General features: G+C 34.3%; 1 protein-coding gene across 2 annotated transcripts in view; it reads left to right on the forward strand.

The window, feature by feature from the left end:
- Positions 1-21,788, forward strand: part of LOC150109360 (alpha-catulin-like) — a 439,125-nt gene that overhangs the window by 270,416 nt on the left and 146,921 nt on the right. For both annotated transcript variants that reach the window (XM_090407671.1, XM_090407679.1), the window contains exon 6: positions 10,734-10,979. In XM_090407671.1, the coding sequence (XP_090263797.1) occupies positions 10,734-10,979 (246 nt within the window). The remainder of the gene's footprint in view (positions 1-10,733; positions 10,980-21,788) is intronic.

Raw genomic sequence — 21,788 nt, forward strand, 5'->3', positions numbered from 1 at the left:
TATTTAAGAGCATAACATCATCTGCATGATGTAAAGATCTGAGATTAGCATCTTCCTTCATAATGTGATCCACATAGATGACAGATAATATTGGAGACTGCATCTGATTTTACATCAGATCATATTCCTGTAACCTCAGTTCTATTCTCAATAACTTCAATTCAATTCTAACTGCTAACTTACACCTTAAATATGGATTCTGTATTGCTTGATATAATATCCTGTTTATTCCATATAACTGTAGTGTTCTGAACAGCTTTTTTCTTGTTACCTAGTCATGTGCCTTTTCCAGATGTACAAACCTAATATATAAATCTCACCTATCTTAAAGTAAAAATCGCATCCAGATAAATTTCCTATTTGGCCTTGAACAACTTGTTCAAGTTTCACTTCCAGTTTTTCCTAGCTTCTAAAATATGCTTGCATAAATCTTACTTTGAATGCTGAATAGGGAAATTCTTCTTTCTTAGTTTTATATTCCTTTTTTTATAGATGAATACTATTAGAGATCCACTCTGATCATTTGAAATGTGATCTTCTTCACAGGCCTTCTGAATTATGCGTGCAGTAAAACACATATACTCTTTTTATATTTCAACATTTCCAGCCATTATCTGCTCTTCCATATTTCATGTTCTTGATGGCTTTTTCTACCTCAAGTATTGATGTATACTCATGATTGCATTCCTCTTGAATATTTTTACCACCAAATTTAGGATATCTTTAATTTCAGTTTTTATGTCACCTTTATCATGTATTGATTCCTTTTAATTAATCCAAAAATCTAGGATATATGTAATCTTAAATTATTATGTCACCTTTCTTTATCATGTATAATTCCTTTCACAGTATTTGTTCTTCCATTTTTAATCTTTTTTCGTAGCCTCCATAACATTTTGCTGCCTTCATGATATTTATCACATATATTCTTACTAATCATCTGTCTCGCTATTTCGCTTTCTTAAATTTTTCTCTTCATTCTCTGAGTTCACCCATTGATTTACTTATTAGGAATTTTGATAATGCTTTCTTCTTTTCCATAACCTACTTCTTAAGTCACTGGTGCATTTTTTTTTCTCTCTTCGCTAGCAGTTTCTCTGCATGGTCAGAAATTTTCTGACCATACAGAGAAACTTCAAATTTCTTTCCGTGCATCGTTTGTTTCATGGTCAGTTGTTCTCATTTTGTCATTGCATCTCTGAGGTTTAGTCTTTGTGTTCAAACTTTCATTTGTTTGGCAATGTCATGGCATCGGTGTTTTGGGATGCTAAAGTTCACAGCCTAAAAATGAAAAAATTAATTTATAATTTCAAAATTATTTTTATTTTTCAACATAATCTCCCTTAAGACTAATACATTTATACCAGTAATGCTCCAGTGCCATTATCCTGTCCCTGTAGTGGTTCTCAGTAAGATCTGCAAAATACCCCTCTACAGCTACAATCACCTCTTGATTTCGAAGAAAGATGCTGACCAGCGAGGAACATTTTTATGTTTGCAGAACAGTTTTAGTTCTGCAAACCAGGTCTCTTTTCTCGCGAATTTTTTCATCTAGTCTAGTTAAAAGATTGGAATAATATTCCTCGGTTATTGTTAAACCCTTTTCAAGATAATTAATAAACAAAATGCCTTTAGCATCCCAAAACACCGATGCCATGACATTGTCTTCTTTGGTGCTGAACAACTAGCTTCTGTCCGCTGTTTTGACTGCGATTTGGATTCTGATGTGTAATGGTGAATCCATGTCTCATCCATAGTAATAAATCAATGAACAAAACGGTTTTATTCTTGTTAAAATGCTCCAAGCACTGTTCAGAGATTTTCATGCGAGTTCGTTTTTGATCTGCTGTGAGCAAGTGCTGCACCCATGCGCAAAGCTTTTTCATTTACAATTCTTCATGCAAAATATATCCTACACATTCTTTTGAAATGCCTATAGTCTCAGCAATTTCATGTACTTTGACTCACCGGTCATCCAATAACATATCATACACTTGATCAATGATTTCTGGTGTTGTTACACTTTTTGGACATCCTTTACGTGGATCATCTTCAAGGCTGGTACGGCCATGTTTAAACTCGGCAGCCCATTTCTTAATTGTCGAAAAATGAAGGAGAAGAGTGCCCATAAACTTTTATGATCTTCGAATGAATTTCTTTTGGCGTTAAACCTTCTTTTACAAAGAATTTTATAACCACATGATACTCAATTTTATCCATTTCAAGGGATACAGACAACAATTTTGCTGCAGACAGCTGTATAAAAAAAAAAACTACTTGATAGAATGACTTGAAATTTCACATGGATGCTTATGACAGATGTACCAACTTAGAAAAAAAAATCTTGCCGACAGTGTTGCCATCTATGGTCAAGGCCAAGACCGAGAACTTTTCAGACCACCCACATATAATTCCACAATTAATGTCTAAAATCTGCTAAAGTTTGATTCTTTTTAAAAACTCTTACATATTTTTTTTTCTGTTGTGTGCTATTCATTTTTATCCTGCTCAGAACTAAATAGTGATCACTTCCTATTTCACTTAGCCTGCATACTCTTGTATCTATCCTGAATCAGTGTGAAGATATCGCTATCAACCTGTAATAATATAGTGTGACTTTTCTGATTTCTTGTGTCTTCGCTGTGTGAATTCCTGGACATCTTTATTGAAACATGTAAGTGATGACTAGTCTGTTTTCTGATCAGAAATCCAACTGGTTCTTACTGTACAATTCTTCATGCAAAATATATCCTACACATTCTTTTGAAATGCCTATAGTCTCAGCAATTTCATGTACTTTGACTCACCGGTCATCCAATAACATATCGTACACTTGATCAATGATTTCTGGTGTTGTTACACTTTTTGGACATCCTTTACGTGGATCATCTTCAAGGCTGGTACGGCCATGTTTAAACTCGGCTTTGCTCTTTTTTCCAACAAGGACAAACTTTCCCTTTTCTTTGTCAACTTCCTTTTCTATGGTTCTACATATTCCTTAGTAAACCTTCTTTTGGACAATAGGTGCAAATGTCTCGTCATGTCTTCATTTGCTGATCCCATTCTACTTAAAACTGCATGCATTTAAGAAGTCTATCTTTGTGTTTAATGTCGAATGCTATATCCATTCCTTTTCCATTGATACTTCTTACACTAATCATATCTATCTTTCCTTCTGCTGATGTTAAGTTTGTTCCTGTAACTAAATTTTCACTGTTCTTCCTGTTTCCCCAGCTTTACGCCTTGTTAATTGGGCAATGTACCAGCAAGAATGACATTTCATCATGTTATACCATCATTTTTGTTTAGGTTTAAGCCAATATAGAATATAATTTGGTCTACTTAGTTCCAAGTCTAGTCCATCCTCATTTGTTCTGTATCTGAGTGGATATCTACTAATGGGGGTACAGCAGAAGTTGAAAATTGGACATTAGGTCAGAAGTCCTACTTTGTGGCATTCCTTCAACTCAGTGTGGAGGTCTCCTTCAGTTAGCTTTGACTTTTAATTAACACTATTTAGAATTGTTTAAATTAATTTTGTTTGCAAAAAAATAAATAAATAAAAATCATAATAATATGTTGTTAAAATTTTTATTTGATATGTGTCAAATTATTTTGAAGATATTTTTCAATTAAAATCAGAACATATTTTTCACTTTTTTTATATATATATATTTTTATTATCCCATGGTATTATTACACCATATCATAGAGGTCAAGTTCATGTATTTTATACAGCACTTTTTTTGGGTTGTTATAGAGTTCACATTTGGAAATATTCATACAGTTTAGCAAATGCATTGGTGATGCTTCCTCGATGCTATGGATTTTGCAGGTGGGGAAGACTTTTATGCCATTGCAAAACTTGATTGGTCTTGTGTGGCCAGTCTTGAGGTGAGAGATCATGGTAGTGGCACTGCGATTAAACTTGGAGTTGATGGTAGCTCCTGGATTTTCTGCTGAGTACCAGTGGTGAGTCATGTTCTGAAGAATTGTTCTTTTTATGTTTTCTTTTTGGGTGGTTTTAAAAAGATTGAAATCTGTGGTATCGCTTGATGTTGTGGCCATTTTTGCTACTTCATTTGCAGTTTCATTTCCCTTTAATCCCACATGGGATGGGATCCATTGGAAGATTATTTCGGAATCCTTATGTTTGTTTATGTTTTTTGCTATGTCTCTAAGTATTTCTTGATGACTAGTGTAGGAGTTCTTAATAGCTTGAAGGGCTGCTAAGGAATCTGTGAAAAATATAAACTCCTTCGAGTTTTGTTTGTCTAAATATTGCAGTGCTGTGTTAATGGCTATTAATTCTGCATGGTATGAGTTGCATCCAATACTGTTAGTTGTTTTTAGTTCTATATTACGAGAGCCATAGATGAGTACGCCACTCCCAGAATTGCCATTTGGATTTTTGGAGCCATCTGTGTAGATCTTTATTGAGTCAGGTCTATATTCCATTATTTTTGAAAGGGTAATGATCTCAAGATTTCAGGGTTTTCTTGGCTTTTTTTCTCATGTTTCCCTATTTCAGAGTTGATAACTATATTTTTCCTGTCTTGATTTGGAGGAAATGCTGGGTAGTTGGCTATTTTATTTGGACAATCCAAGGGAATTTTATTTTTTATGATTTCATGCATTGTTGATTTTTTTCTTTATTCTGTTTGTTGGTTTTCAGTTTTTAAAAAGCTCACTTGTTCTATGATGTGCAAGGTTGGCTCTTTTTTCTACAAATTTGGTAAGATTTTCTTGCCACCTAATTTTTAAAGGAACAAAGTTGGATTCGAATTCTGCTATTTTTCCAGGAGTTGCATTCCTTAGTCCACATATGATTTTAGCTGCATTTTTCTGAATTTTTATAAGCTTGTCTAAACTGGTTTGTGATGTTTGCATCCAGATTGGCGAAGCATATTTCATTATGGGACGGATAATAGAGGTATATGTGACTTTTAAGGTTTTAGCATCGGCTCCCCCACTCTTTGCCTGAGATACTTTTCATGATATTTAATCTTCTTTTTGCTCTGACTGCAACATTGTTGATATGTTTATTGAAGCTTAGCAATGGATCCAGAGTAACTCCAAGGTATTTGGGGTTTTCATTAAATGTAATTAGTTGATTGTTTAGCTTAATCTTTGGTCTCCACTTTCTGAGGTGGTTATTAATAGTAAATCTATTCACTTTCATAATCACTTTTCATAATTCACTTTCTTAATCTCTTGAAGTTTAGTGTTAAGAAATAATAAATGCTGAAAGTATGCTATTCTGATTTTAATTCAGGCATGTGCTCTAAGGAGGGCTTCTGAAGTAACCTTGCCAATGGATATCTCTAAATGTTAAAATTGAGCATGTGCTTTAATGCCAAAGTAGATTTTTTAAAAAAAGTATTTCTTTGATTTGTATCAGATTTAACATAGGATAATACACATATATATATTTTGTATCTTATTCGCTTTTCGGTATCTAGCCTTAGAAAACCTTCTTTGCTAATTGAAATAAAGCAGGTGTTTTTATTAAGATTACACTTAATTGTAATTTTGATTTATCATTATATCTATTAATTGCATAGATGCAACTATACATCACTAAGAGTAACATAATTCATTTTTAGACCTATTTTAATCATGAATGACCTATAATATATTAAAATTAAAAGATTTGGTTAGTTTTATTTCACAATTAAACGTAAAATATTAAAATGCTAGATGAAGTAATTAATAGCAGTTGTCTTTTTTTATGTTGGTTTGTCCAGTTGGACCAAAATAGGACAACTTGCATATACATCATGGCATCTCATGCATTTCATGATATACTGATGGATGGAGTGGATCATTGTGGGGAGGGAGTGTGGATATGTTTTTAGTTCACTTAAGGCTTAAATGTTCATGTAAAGATTGTATTTCTTAAGTAGTTGTACTATTTACTATGTTTTCAGAAATGCTCCCAATATAAGTGAAAATACAGTAAAACCCCGAAGTTACGCGGTAGGTGGGACCAACAAAAAAAAAAAAGAGTGCAAGTTGAATTTGCGTAACTCGGGGTATAATTTTGCATGTAATTTATATATACAAACATACAAAATATTAGTTAATTGGGACCAAAGGTTTACAAAAACACCTATAATTTTTAAGAAATACTGTATCATCATAATCGTAGTTTTTCGTACATAAAAAAAAAAGAAAGTTATTTCGATGTCGATGGTTTCATAAAATCTAATAGATTCGTCTGACGGCATAATGTCTTTTTCTTGTCACGCAAAATTTCTTCATAGCAAGCCAATGATTTTTTTATTCCTTGCCTTGTGGCTACAATTCGTTCCTCGTTAGAATCTATCTCCTCCAAAATCTGTAACCCTTTCTTAATTAAGCTGAGACTTTCTGTTAATTTTGCAATTGTCATGTGCCTTTCTGGTAGAACTGGATCTGAGGTTTCTGTCTCTTCAGTAGCGCTTTGCTCACGCATCTCTATGAGCTCGTCGATTGTAAGCTCCTTGTTATGCGAGTCTAACAGCTCGTTGACATCTTCACTGTCGACTTCTAAATCTAATTGCCTGGCAAGGTTGACAACTTCTTCTATTGCCTCAGCAACTTGATCAGTTTCTGGCAACATTTCCATTTCACATTTAAAAAAGGATGGACAAAGTTTTTTTTCAGACACCATTCATGGTTTTTGGGAAATTTCACCCCAAGAATCTCCAATAATCCTTACAGCATCTAAAACATTAAACTGTTTCCAGAACTCTTTAACAGACAGTTGCTCAATTTGCCTCATAGCTTCATTCAGACTTGCAAACAAACACTGTGTGTAGTACGCTTTGAATGTTTTGATAACTCCTTGGTCCATTGGTTGAAGTAAGCTGGTTGTATTTGGAGGCAAGAAAAGAACTTTTACACGTGGATCAAAATCAATTAAAGTTGCAGGAGGGTGACCAGGTGCATTATCAATAATGAGCATAAACTTTAAATAGAATTTTTTTAAACTGGCAATAATGTTCAACTTCAGGTATGAAGTGGTGACCAAACCAGTCTTCAAAAATAGAAGCTGTCAACCAAGCTTTAGAATTTGACTTCCAAATCACTGGCAAGCCAGCTTTAGATTTTTTTTTAGAGCTCTTGGATTTTCGGAGCGATGAATTAAGAGAGGTTTTAACTTGCAATCACAAGCTGCATTTCCACCAGGCATTACTGTCAACCGGTCTTTGGAAGCTTTAAAGCCAGGAAACGTTTTTTCTTCATGTGCGATAAAAGTTCTCTTAGGCATCTCTTTCCAGAGCAAGCCGGTCTCATCTACATTAAATATGGTTTGACTGCTATAGCTACTTTCCTCGATGATAGCTTTAAATATTTCAGGAAAAAGAAGATGTAGCCTCTTTATCAGCGCTTGTCCACTCTCCGTGATGCTGTGCTAGTTACAGCGATTCTTAAATCGGTTGAACCAACCATTACTGGCCACGAAATTTTCTTTTTGGCTGCTTCTCCAGCTTCTACTTTTAGCCTCTCAAAAATCAGCTTGGCTTGGCTACATATTGTCAATTGATCAACTGGACAATTTTTTACTCTCACTCAGGGCTGGTCCGAGAGTATCTGATGCCCCTAGGCAAAGAAAATTTAGATGTCCCTATACGTTGTCTATATATATTTTTTCCCCGAACTATGTAGCAAAATCGGGTGCCCCGAAGCTTAACGCCCCTAGGCGATTGCCTAGGTTCACCTAATGATAAAATCGGCCCAGCTCGCACTTGATTATCACACCATAATTTAAGCATCGTTTCCATCTCACCAATAATCCCATGACGTTTACGAATTATGCTTGAATTCGATGATTGGGCATTTTTCACAGCAGTGAGAATTCTTTCTTTATCTTTTATGTGGATTCCTGTAGATCGAACTTCTTTGCTAGCTCACAAATTTTCATTCCGCCTTCAAAATCCTTAATAATGTTGAGTTTTGTTTCCAAAGTCAATGTTTTTCTTTTCTTGCTAGCTGTAGAAGAATCGGACTTGCTTCTTTTGGATGACATTATTATTTTTTATGTGATAAAATTTTTATCAAGAACATAACATTAAACAATCGCAAGGTTTGTAGACTATAAAAATCGTGTATGAATGGAGACCGTGCGAAACACGTCAGTGCTTGTTCACAGCATGTGCGACACTGGTGAATGCAGCCAGCGCCGGAAAGATACAACTAGTGGTGAGGCATGAAGCGGGATGGGAATACAGTACGTACATATTAGAAACCACATAACTCCGGATTCACATAAGTCGGGGTATTACTGTATATTGGAAAATTGAACATTCAGAGTAAAATTAAATCCAACTTCATTTCTTCAAGAAGTACTCCATGTTTAATAAATAGATAAATATGGTGTTACTTACTATGTGAGCAAAGTGCTCTTGCACAACTCACCTAACTAATAGAGCAACTAGCATAGTAAGACTTTCCCAACTCTTAAGAACTATAGAGCTGCCTAGCTCAGTCGGTATAGACAAAGCTCTTTGGTCAGTAAGATGTGGGTTCAATTCCTGCCTACCTATGATGTGAGGAACCTTTATCTGGTCTATTTCAACTAAAGGTGAGTTAGCCAGTCTCATATGAAGGTAGAGGGTTTTTCACCAGGTAACTGGTTTTTTGTTCCTCAGAACAGGCAAACCAGCCCCGTGAACACACATGGATTTACAGTCATAAAAATATATATACTTAATCCCTCATTAGGAGAGCTCATCCCTCCCTTCCCCCCATCCCTTGGGGGGAGGGGGAACTCCATATGAATAAATAAAGATAACTATCATTCTTTTCTCCTTGTGGCCCAGATTTGTTAGAAACACATTTAGAGCTGGCTTATAGTAGAAGGGATTTTCATATGTAAGAAGCCATTTCTAAATATGTTTTATCCCAAATAACACATAAACTACCAAGAGAACACAGTTTATATGCAGATAAACTGTTTCATTACTAATCAATTAATCTAGCACACTAGGTCTGGACTGCATACAGTCCACACCTAGTTAACTTAGTCCATTTGAATAGCTCTTACTTTTTCATGAATCTTGCCATTGAAAAAAAGAAAACTACTTTACCAGACACTCTTGTCACAAGTTTTCCACAGTTTCACTATTTTTCAGTATGGGAGTTCCTTTTAGTTATACAGCTACTCTACCAACATAAAGAATTAAAATTTTAGTCTACAATGTAGAACCACTCCCTCTGATTTAGCCAGTGCTTCAAATCTCCATCATTGACAATACATCTCTCTCTTCCCTCCATAATCCTTTTTGTCCACAAACAATAGTCAGCAAATCTTTTTTTTTTTCTCTTGTACAATAACAGCAAAAAAAAAAATAAATAAAATAAAAAATTCAATCTCAATACCATAATCAAGCCTCACATGAATTTGGCATCCCTTATCGACTCTCCTATGGATCTTCCCCCATCCATTAGCACATTCTAGACAGTGTAAAGTGCATTCAAGGTTGTTGTTTATTTCAGCCATAAATGAACATCCACCTGAATGCTCACTTCTAGCTAAAACCTCCATATAGCTATCCTGCCTGAAAGGATAGTTAGATGATATTTGCTACTGTAACAGCCATGCTTTTAATAAATATAGCTGTAATCTAGTGCCTCGTGTTCTGATGAACATCCTTCCTCCCAAAAGTGTGTTTATTAGATGACTAAATTTGTGTTGCAGTTACTTTCATTGCTGTGTGCTGCATAAGAGTATATTTTGTGCCAGGATGCTGTGGTGACAGATATTCTTCGGTATTAATCCAGGATTTGATTAGACCTGGTGTAGTACGCCACAGATTCGAGACCCTTCGACACTTCTGCACATGTCACAAAAAGGAGAATCCATTCCGATAATAGGGTAATCAATCCGTCTTCTGGGGTGAGTCGTTTATTATTACACATCAGAAAATTAACATCTCTTTTATGATCGTTGTAGTTTTTAAAGTGGTAACTATTTTGCTTGTATAACAGTTGAAAAATTTTATCTATAAAGCATGTGATTTCGCATGTTGGCAACATTCGTGCATCCTTCATTTCTTTCTTCCCTTCAGCATGAATCGACTATTCTTGGTACCAAGCCAAGCAAAGCTCTTCAAAGTGTGGGTGTACTATGCCATACCTGTTATTTCTGTGTAAAGAAATAACCAATACCATTTCCACTATTGTCTTTATTCATTCATCTTGAAGCTTTATTAATATAAAGATGAATAATAAAGCTTTCTACCATTTATCACTGTATTACTTAACAAAAAGAAAGGGAGAAAAATTAATTTTTTGCATATCATAATAAAACATTAATCAGTGTCACATATTTTTTCCACTGACTTCCAATATTTGTATTAGATTTTCTAAAAAAAAATATAACAGCATCAGTTGTATGTCTTGTTATGTCATAATTTCTAGGTTTTTCTAATTATGTGATGATATAAAAAATAATCCTGATTTGTATTTGTCATTCATTGACCTAGTAAACCCCATCTTTGTATGTAAACCTCACATTCTTTTTTAATTTCAGTTTAATTGTTTATAATTTGTAACTTTCTTGAAAGTATGCTTTGGTTTGATTTGTTTAAGCATTGCATTTTAGTATAATTCATGAAGCAACAAATACTCTCATTTATTCTACTTATCATATTTATTTATTTATTTTTAGTTCATTTGGTTAAAAAAAAGGTCTATCGGAAGATTAAAATGCATATTACTGTCGATTTTTATTTTTGCTTTATTAGACCTGTTTTCGCCATCCAGAATGTGAAACCGCACGTGAAAATCATGATGCAGTTTTTCTTCAGATGAGAAGGGCAATGGATTTAATACATTTTGTTGTGAAAGATGGTGTACTTCCTGAGATATCCAAAGGCAGTGAAGCCGAGCGCAATAGCAGTTCTCCTCGAGGTAGACTAAACAGTGGTGTATGGAATGTGGAAGAACTGGACCATGGCTTGACTGTTCACAATGCTATTAAAAAGTTTGAGGTAGTAATGATTTGAATAGAATGTTTTGTATACACATACTCACTGTAGATAGTTAATAATCTTTGAGCATGCTACCTGGTCAGATTATGTTAACACAAAGCATTTTAAAGATGAAGGTTATTAAATTTTATCTTTGTTACCATTTGATATTGTTGTTGTTGTCCAGAAGGAGCATAGGATTTCACAAAATCACATTTAAAATCAAATTATTGTCTTGGATAGTAGCATAATTAAAATATATAGTAGCTGCTTAATTTCTTTTCAGTATTAATGATTAACAACAGAACTAATTATTTCCATATTTGTAGAAGTTTCTGCTCTTGTTCACTTTGGAAAGTATAGGAAATGAGGAAAAATGTATTTCTTTAATTGCTTAAAAGTGTTAGTAAGAACTAGAAAAGTTACTATATAAAACTTAGATACAGTTGATTCTCACTATAGCAAACTTGTAAGGACCACCACCAGTGTCATAGCGGATAGTTACTGTAGCAAATTTTCTGTGGAATGGCATTATGCCTACAAGGCTCCCTGATCAAAACTTTCTTTTGGTTGTTTATTATGGTGAGTGAATTTGTTATCATGGTTTACTTTAGTGAGATTCAACTGTATATGTTAGGGGAGGGGTCGGATCATCATCATATGATTTTAACATAAAATATTCATCAGATACATATCTTCAGATCTCAATATCACAAGATATTATGAGGAATCTGAAGATTATTTTATATTAAAATCATGTGATGATGATCAGATCCTCCTCTAATATTTGCAGGGCTCACAACAAGAGTACAAATTGGAGGCAGTGGCACCCCCTCCCTGGGTGCGCCACTGCCTCCAACAGGGGCTCTGGCTCCCCCCAAAAGAAAAAGTTAAAAAACACTAGAAAATTTTCCAAAATACTTTTCCTAATTAAAATTCATTTTTTATTTATGTTGTGTCATGTCTTCTATTTCTATACTACTTATGAATTAGGGGTCACATAAGGTGAGAGAACCCTATATCAATGTTTCTTAACCTATGGTCCATGGGACAGGTGGTCCACAGGCTTAAATTAACCAAATAAATCAATAGATTTTAATTATCCAAACAAAACAAATTAAATTGAATAAGTAAGTAAAAAATATTAAAATAAAATGAATATTTGAAAAAAAAAAATAGCGGCAGAATGTTCATGGAATCAACATTCTGCCACTATTTTAATTTGTAGCGGCAGAATGAGTAATAAAAGAGGGGTGAAGGGAAAAACAATATGGTTTTATTGCTTCCACCTTCCCTTGCTGTTTTGTCAGATTTGAAGTGAACGTGTTGTCCACATGATCACATTTCAACCAATTGCTTGTTGTTTATTGATTTTTATTGTTGAAGGTTTTCCTCCTTCAGCCAAGGCTCAATATATCTTCAGAAGTGCTAAGTAATACTTAGACAAAATGTGTTGCGAGTTAACTCCAGTAGTTATATATTTTTCAGAAATCGCGCAAAAAGCAAGTTGACAATTGAGTTGAAATGCTAACTCTCTTCAACCAAATTCCAATAATATGTGAAACTGCCATAACAGCATTCACTATATATATATATATATATATATATATATATATATATATATATATCTTAGTTTTAACACGTTTACGAATTTTAACTTTCAGTTGAATATTATTGCTGCCGAGCGAACTAGCACAAACTAATTAATAACAATAGTTTTTTAGTTAGATACTGTGTTTGCCAGTGCAACATATGGTTTTGCTTGAGTCTATATATATATACAGCATAGTTTCTGTATGGGGGACATGTGATTTATTAATTAGTGTTGTTTTTATCCCAGTTGTCTCTAATTGCACTATTTGTTGAGAAATATATTACACAGACTGCTTATACCTTATTCACTGACATAATAAAAGTACTTGGTTTTCTTGCCTCTGCAATATAGTGGCTATTGGGGGAGGGCGTGTTGTTTACCGTGGGAGCAAGTTACTATCGCCCTGCTCTGAACATGTTTCAGCTTTTTTCATTTGCGAGGTATATGCGAAACTTTTTAATTTCTTTTTTCAAAAAGTAAAATCAGGGGTGAGAGTTATATGAGAGTAAGTATGGTATTTCAGTTCTGGATAGTACATTGGTACCTTCTTTAAACGGAAAAATATCTCAGCTGACAGTGATAATACAAAACTGGTTTGTAATGACAGTTTGTGTGTAGTTTCTGAAGAGAAAGAGGTTCTGTAATGAATCCACAGAAAAACAGAATTCCCATCAGTTGCAATGCGATAATATTAATACATTTAATGAAAGGAAAGATTTGCTGACTTGCTGGACACTCGACCAGTGGATCGCATTCAAAGGTAAATACAATTGGTTAGTTTGTAGGAACATTTTTCTGTTGTGTGACGTTTCTCCCTTTACTTTAATTATGCCTACATTATTGTGTTATTATTCAACAATTGTTTACAGTTTTGAATGTGTATTGTATGTATGTGTGTATGTATATGTTACCGGCAAAGTGTGAAATTCAGGCATTATATAGAATACCTAGGCATTCTATACAACGGCAAAAGTGGGACGTCAAAGTATGAAACGCTTAGATTTTCACACATTTCCTAGGCATTCTATAGAATGCCAAAAGGCAAATTAGCAAAGTATAAAATACTCCTGGCAGTGGCTTTAATGTCGCAAGGAGAGTCATGTGACTATCGACGCTCGACTCAAACAGAGAGCCAGAGCACTTCCGCCATTTGCACTGCTGGCTTTATTCGGCTGTAAGAAAAACATGATTTCAATTTAGCCCTGCTTCACAAAAAATGGCTGAGCAAGCTATATTGTCTGGGCAAGAATCATGGCATGTTGACACACAATGAAGAGCTATCTAAAGTTCCAGCCAATGCTGCTAAAAACTGCGTTTTTTTAACCAAAACTCCCTACCAAAAAGTTAGTGAACGATTTATAATTTTATACCAGGATTGTTTCACTAAGTTTGTGGTTCTCAAGGCTCTGACATCAAAGACAGTGGAAGAAGTGGCATATAACCTCGTAGACATATTTACGTTGCTTGCAGCGCCATCGATTCTACAATTCGACAATGGCAGAAAATTTGCTAATAATGTGGTGAGAAGCCAAAAGGAGTACTGGTCGACTTTGAAGATCGTCCTTGGCAAGTCTCTCCACTCACAAAGCCAAGGAAATGTCGAAAGAGCTAATCAGGACATTGAAATATGCTGTGTACGTGGATGCAAGATGAAAACTTAACCTAACCTGTTTTGTAGAAAAATCCGGTATCTTACATTTTGTACTTCTTACACTTTCACATGCATCTTTTCAATAAAAGCCATTTTTATACTTTGCTGATATAGTATTTGTCATTCTATATAATGCCTAGGTATTCTATACAATGTCTAGGGAAGGTATGTAAAATATTAAAACAAAACAGAGATTTCATACTTTGCCTAAAAATGTCACGCATTATATAGAATGCCTAGGCATTCTAAACAATGCCTGTTTTTCACACTTTGCTGGTAACATATATAAAGTCAATATGAACAGTAGCCTGATTACGAATGCGTGATGAAAGGGATGGGGAGGTTTGGAGCTTCCCCAGATAGTATTCAAAAGGTAAATACAATTGGTATTTTGTATAGGGCCTTGAAACTTATTAATTTAGAATTTAACCAATGGGAAAGGGTTTGTCCACCTCAAAACTCTGAAATAGAATTTGGAAACATTTTCGGAATAACTTTTTATGAGAAATTTCTGTGATTTCACGATCCATTTCAGGCTTGCAGTCATGAGAACGACCTTTCGTTATCGAAAAAAGAGCAGCTAGTTGAGCTTTCAAGTGACAGTGGGCTTAAAATGCAATTCCGTGATTGTGGTTTGGCTCGACTGGATCTCGCCTTCAGTGAGAAGTGAATTTCCCGAATTATTTGAAGAAGTCGAAAATCGTCATGTAGTTTTCTACAACCTATCTTTGCGAGAAATGATTTTCATTGCTCCTTCAAATAAAAACAAAATACAGAATTCGTCTTAATGTGTGTGTGTGCCAATCTTCGACTGAAGTTGACCAATATTGAGCCAGATATCTAGCAACTCTGCAAGGTCGAGAAGCTCATCCATCTCATTAAAAGTAAATAGTAACATAATTATATCATTTTATTTATTTGTTTAATAAAAATTAAAACTTTGTTTTAATTTTTATCCACAAACTTTAATTTTGTATATCTATATATCCGGCCTGGTTGGCCGACTCTCCAGCCAAAAGGCTTCGAGTTCGAATGCTGACGTGGGCATGGATGTTTGTGATTGTCTGTGAAAATGCTAGTGGTAGTGGTCGGCAGTAGATAGCGTTGGTGTAGATGATAATTGTAGTTGTGGTTGGTAAAGACGGAGAGTTGTAGAGTAGGTGCCCTTCCTCGATATGTCTTTGACCTGGAGATGTTATGTAATAATAATATTGACAAGCTTTATATGTTCATTGTGCATCACATAGTTTGCATTTGGCACTTGGAAATGCTATATCTGTGACAAATAAGAAATTGCATTGGCATAATTGAAAAGGTACACAATTTCTTCAATACCCCTAAAAGACAGGACGTCCTTGTTGTTTATAATATTATAATATTAATATCTTTTAAGATTTATAATATCTTTATTTAGTTTGCAAAAAATATTTGCATGTGCCTTACCATTGTCTAAAAGAATGCAAAAATCTGGCAGTGACCTCTTAATTGCCCTAAATTTTGTTGATGATGATGTGGCTCAATTAAATACTGTTTGTGAAACACCAGATTCTTCATTTAAAGATATTTATGATGAAGCATGTATAAAAGCCAATAATTTTAATAATGACATTAAAAAGTCAAGGACTTTATCAAAACAAACATTAAATACTTTTCTACAGAATCCAGCCGATTCTGTAGATGAGTATTTCAGGAGAACTATTTCATTCCATTTATTGACCAAATATTGACTCAACTACATGAATGTTTCACTTAGCACCACAACATTTTGAAATATATTTTTTTCTCTTCTACCAAATGGAAAAGATACTCCAACAGCAAGTACAATGGAAGATTTTCGTCAATTCTGTGAATTTTATGCCAGTGATTTGCCTTATGCAAATCCAGCAATTTCGAATGCAGAATTCAAGTTGTGGTATAAGAAATTTGAAAAACTGTTTGCAATAGCTCCATGCAAAAATGCCATTGATGCAGTTTCAAATTGTGACAAAATGATATATCCTAACATCTATAACTTGCTAAAAATATTTGCAACGCTTCCGATAAGAACATGCGTCAGTGAAAGGTCATTTTCTAACTTATGCCTTTTAAAAACCTATTTAAGATCTACTATGACACAATCATGAATGAACGGACTGGCTTTGCTATATATACACACACAGAGAGAGATTAATGTAACCACGACTGAAATAATTCAAGAGTTTTGTAAAAAGAAAAGAAAACTGGTATATAATAAATTATAATTACATTAGGTAATTATAATTTATTTATTTAAATAAATTATAATTACCTAATGAATTTTATTTAATGAATTTTAGTTGAACGGATAAAAATATTTTTAATGCAAATTCATTGTGTTAAAAATATTTTTATCCGTTCAACTCCCCCCCCCCCCCCAAGATTAAATCCTGGTTGCGCCACTGATTGGAGGCCTGCATACTACATGTCTAGATGTAGAAAGTTTTTTACCTTGGGTTTATTATACGTTAAAGATACATGGTTTTAATCCTATTCCCAAATAAGTAAAAGTTTTGCATGTGAAATATATTCACGTCTGAGCTACTTATATATAGAGGCTAATGACTTCTTATCACTTGCCTTAATATGTATCCATAATGCAAAGCACACTCCATTTTGGGGCGTGTATAATACAATGCATAATGGGAAGGGTCACTACCCAGACCGGTTTCGACCTTTATTGAAGTCTCATCAGTGGGAGCCAGACCCAGGAGAGATACTAAGGTAATGAAGAAGTCATATATATATATATATATATCATATACAAGTAGACAAAATGTGTTTGACCTTATTAATAAAAAATCTCTGGATGAGAGAAAGATGTAGAAAGTTTTTTATCTTGGATTTTTTATACGTTAAAGATACCAAGAAATTTTATATACTTGGTTTTAATCCTATTCCGAAGTAAGTAAAACAAAGTTTCGCATGAAATATATTAATGTCTGAGCTATATATATATGACTTCTTCATTACTTCAACCTTAGTATCTCTTCCGGGTCTGACTCCCACTGATGAGACCTCAATAAATGTCGAAGCCACTCTGGGTAGTGACTCTTTCCGTTATGTATTGCATTGTACAATCCCAAAAAGGGGAAGTGCTTTGCATTATGGGATACATACTAAGGCAAGTGATAAGAAGTCATTAGCCTCTATATACAAGTAGCTCAGACTATAAAATATTTCACGTGTAAAACTTTGTTTTGCTTACTTGAGAATAGGATTAAAACCAAGTACATAAAATTTCTTGGTATCTTTAACATATAATAAATCCAAGGTAAAAATCTTTCTACATCTTTCTCTCATCCAGAGATTTTTATTAATAAGGTCAAGCACCTTTTCTCTACTTGTATATGAGATATATATGACTTCTTTATTACTTCAACCTTGGTATCTTTCCCAGGTCTGGCTCCCACTGATGAGATCTTATGGATTATGAAGAACCAACTCATGCTAATAAAGAGAAAGCAAGAGATACAATTAAAGAAAAATATAATAGTTTACTGATTCAAAGCTTTCTCATTACAGTTATGATCTACATGAAAAGAAAATAACTAGCTTCTAAATCAAAAATGATAGGCATGAAATTGAAGTAATGGAAAGCAATATAAAAAACCTGGAAAACAGTTTACAAGAAACAGGCTATACAATTGCTTCTTCACAGATTGAAGACCTGATTGGGTTCATCCAAAATTTAGAAGTTAAAGACTTACCAGTGACACTTCATTAATCATAGCATCTCCTTTCTGCATTGCCTCATTAAATGTACGAGGATTCCACAGGCAAATTAAACAAGAAACTACATGGAAACTTATGCTACACATAATATCAGGGTTTTGTTTCTCCAAGAAATATACTTCTGCAGATATAAAGATATAAAAAGTTTAACAGATATCCACTTCTTTCTTATTGGAGCTTTGGAAGATTTAACAGGGCTGGAGTAGGAGTTCTTATTCTTGGCCCCCTCCTTGCATTCCGTAATATGCAAAAGGATGCAAAAGAGAGAATCTTGACAATAGATTGAAAATACTGTGGATGTGTAATAAGGTTTATAAATGTTTATGCCAGTGGCGGCTGGTGAAAATTTTAACTGGGGGTGCTGCATATACAAAATTAAAAAAAAAAAATAGTAATAAATTTTTTTTTTCCTAATCAGTAACCAATTTATTAATAAATAAATTTACATATTAAAAAATTGCTTTATTAAAAATATTTCACCCTCGCCAGGAACGTGTACCAATAATAAAAGTTTCATATCTCACAGAAATAACGGACGCAAACATACGATATGCTGCCCAACTAAGCAGTGTCGGAATGACTTGTAACATGCAATCACAAGTGCAAACGAATATCGGCGAGTCTGGCTGCGATTGGTCGAAAGTGATAATTCTGACACTGCGTTAGATCACAGTGTATTTATTTCATAATCTAAAGCATTAATCGAACAATTTCAATTATTAACTATGCAATCACTGTCGAAACATAAGCTGTAACTTTTAACATGTTGTATTGCATTTATATAATGTTGTAAGCATTTTTATTATTTATAAACCTTATTAAAATAATGCACAAATAAATAATGCTGCAGTTTCGCAGTGCTAATGTACTGGCTGCCACGGTTTATGCTCCATCCATTGGAACAGTTAGACGAAAATTCTTTCAGGAATTGGAGCCATATTTATATATTGCCCACTACATCATAGCAGCTGGAAACTGGAATTGTATCGAAAACCCCACATTAGACAAAATAGGAGGACATCCCAGGGTTGGAAAAGTGGGATATGCACAGTTTAAAACATGTCTAGACGATGCTCAACTAGTAGACATATGGGGAATTTGTAATCCTAATCTCCAGGCATGCACATACATGAATCAAGGTATTGGTACTTGTATTGATCGAATTTATATCTCTTCTTCCCTTATAAATAGGATAATTCAGATAAAACATCTTGACATCAATATGTCAGATCATAATCCAGTTAGAGATCTCTTCTGGACCATGGAGACTTCCACCAAATTTCCCATCAATCTTTTCAACTAAATTCCAGATCCTCTGTTCGAATTGGAATAATGTTACCTGGAATTGGGATATGTGGTGAAAATTCAAACAAGCAATAAAGCAGAATATGATGTAATGGGGAAAGGAACAGGCTTTCCTCAAAAAAAAAAAAGTTGAAAGACCAGAAGCTGGTTTGTAACAAACCAATGCAATGATATAGAATGTAGCAACATCATTAGAAACATTAACATAGAGATAGAACTGGAAAGGTAGAAGAAAGAAATTTTAAGATAAGAATACAACAGCATTTAGTAGATAGCCCTTCAGCTACATTCTTCAATAGACAATTTACAAGATTTTGCAAAGAAAGGACTATCACTTTATCAAAAAAGGACTTTATCACTCAAATCTGCATTGATGGAGAAGGCATGTCCACCACTAAAGACATCCTTGACTCCTTTCAAAAACACTACAAAACTCTGTTTGAAGACAATAGTACTGTTGGAAATTATAACTCTTGGAACATTAATGGCTTTCCTGTTCATATCCAAGATGGGCTTGACAGACCCATTACAGCATCTGAAGTTACCACAGCATATAAAGAATGCCAGACAAGAAAATCTCCAGGACCTGATAGTCTAGGGATAGAACTTTATCATGAGGCCTGGGATTTTATTCTGCCCATTCTAATCACACTATTTAATTCCTTTCTCTCATCAGGACACATACCAAGTGAATTTGTAGCAAGCCATACTGTCCTCATTCCTAAACCTAATAGAGATCACACCTTAATTAGCAGCTGGAGACCTATTTCTCTATCTAATACTGATTCCAAGATATTTTTCCGCATTATCAATAACAGGCTCAAAGTGGGAACGAAATACATAATTAAAATCACACAGGTGTATGGAGTACCAGGTCAAGTGGTAGAATTTAATCTGTTTCTGCTACATGATCTAATCTGCTTAGTTAACACAAAAAAGCAGTCGATGGCAGTGCTATCGGTAGACCTCACTCAAGCATTCGATAATGTACAGCAGCCTTTTCTATTCCACATCCTCCAGCAAATAGGTGTAGGTAAAAAACTGCTATTTGTTATGAAAGGAGCCTATGCCAATTCAACCACCTGCCTCCTAGTTAATGGGTTCATGTCAGACCCAGTAAAAATTCAAAAATGAGTCAAGCAAGGGTTGTCCTCTCAGTCCACTGCTCTTTGCATTAGTACTTGAGCCTTTCTTACAGGAAGTCAACAATACACATGCTGTGCGAGGAATAGCAGTTCCTTCAACTATAAAGGAAAATAAGATATTAGTATATGCTGATGATGTAGTTGGAACTTTGAAGGATAATGATTCCATATATATATATCTATTTTTTTTTGGTATTTTGGAAAAATTCAGCAAAAGCAGCGGATTACTTATTAATCCAGACAAAACAAAATTAAAAGTTTATGGAAAGTGGGATCTTGGAGGCATTCCTTTTGGACTAACCCCAAAGAGAGAACCCCCTCATTATACTTGGAATTCTCTTCTCCACTTACCCAATATTACCAGTCCAAGAAATTATATACAAGAACTTGGAAATGTTAGAAGACTGGAAAATAGGGCCACTCTCCTTTTCTTCTAAAGCCATAGTACTCAAAACAATAATTTTTCCTGCTCAATTGTACATAGTAAATATTATAGATATCACAGAAGCTGAAGAAAAGCAATTATATAATAAACCTGTGCAGTTTTTTTGGTCCAGCTGATACCAAGAAGTTAAAAAGGAATTTTTTCAACTATTAACAAAGCATGGAGGATTTGGACTTCCAGTCTTAAAATTTTGCTATTTAAGCAATACAGCTTCTAAAATCCATAAAATATTGAAGACTAATCACATATGTGCAGACTTTCTCCAGTACTACTTGGGTTTTCATCTTCCCCTGTTTGGAGTTAGTGATTATACTGGTCCAAAAGCTGAGATTGTTCCTGAATGCTACAACACTCTATGCTTAACTCTAAGACTGCTAAAACACTCTGGAATTTACATTCTTTCCATTAAGAAGCAAAAAATTGGTATAAAGAAATCTTTAATCTCTTTTGCCGCAAAGTTCCACAGTCGGGTACTGACAACAATATTTTGTTTCACAACTTGATGAAGTTCCAAGGGTACCCTAATAGGAGGGATCTTGTTTAGAGAATTGCATATGGCTGCAATTCCAGTCAATGCCATCAAATGGAGGTACTTTAACATTGGAGATCCAATCTGTGACATCTGTTAGCAGTTGGAAACAGTGGAACATTTATTCTTAGTTGCCCTTTTGCCCTGCATATTTGGAACAGATTATGTAATGTGTTGGACATTCCACTATTTACAACAGAACAGGTTTTTTTTTACAATACCCACCACCTATCAGCAATGGGAAGAGAATTTTGATTTTTATAATTGATGAATTAAAATACCATTTATGGAAGGTTAGAAAAAAACATGGATTTGAAACCAGCAATATGACATCCAAATGCTTTATAATATTGTATTGTGGAAATTTTATTGTTCAGTCAGACATTTTTTGTATTTAGAAAGAAGCATTCT

This window comes from Typopeltis vanoorti, chromosome 2 (assembly GCF_054136105.1).
Source record: "Typopeltis vanoorti isolate ZY-2024b chromosome 2, IOZ_Tvanoo_1.0, whole genome shotgun sequence".
NCBI lineage: Eukaryota > Metazoa > Arthropoda > Arachnida > Uropygi > Thelyphonidae > Typopeltis > Typopeltis vanoorti.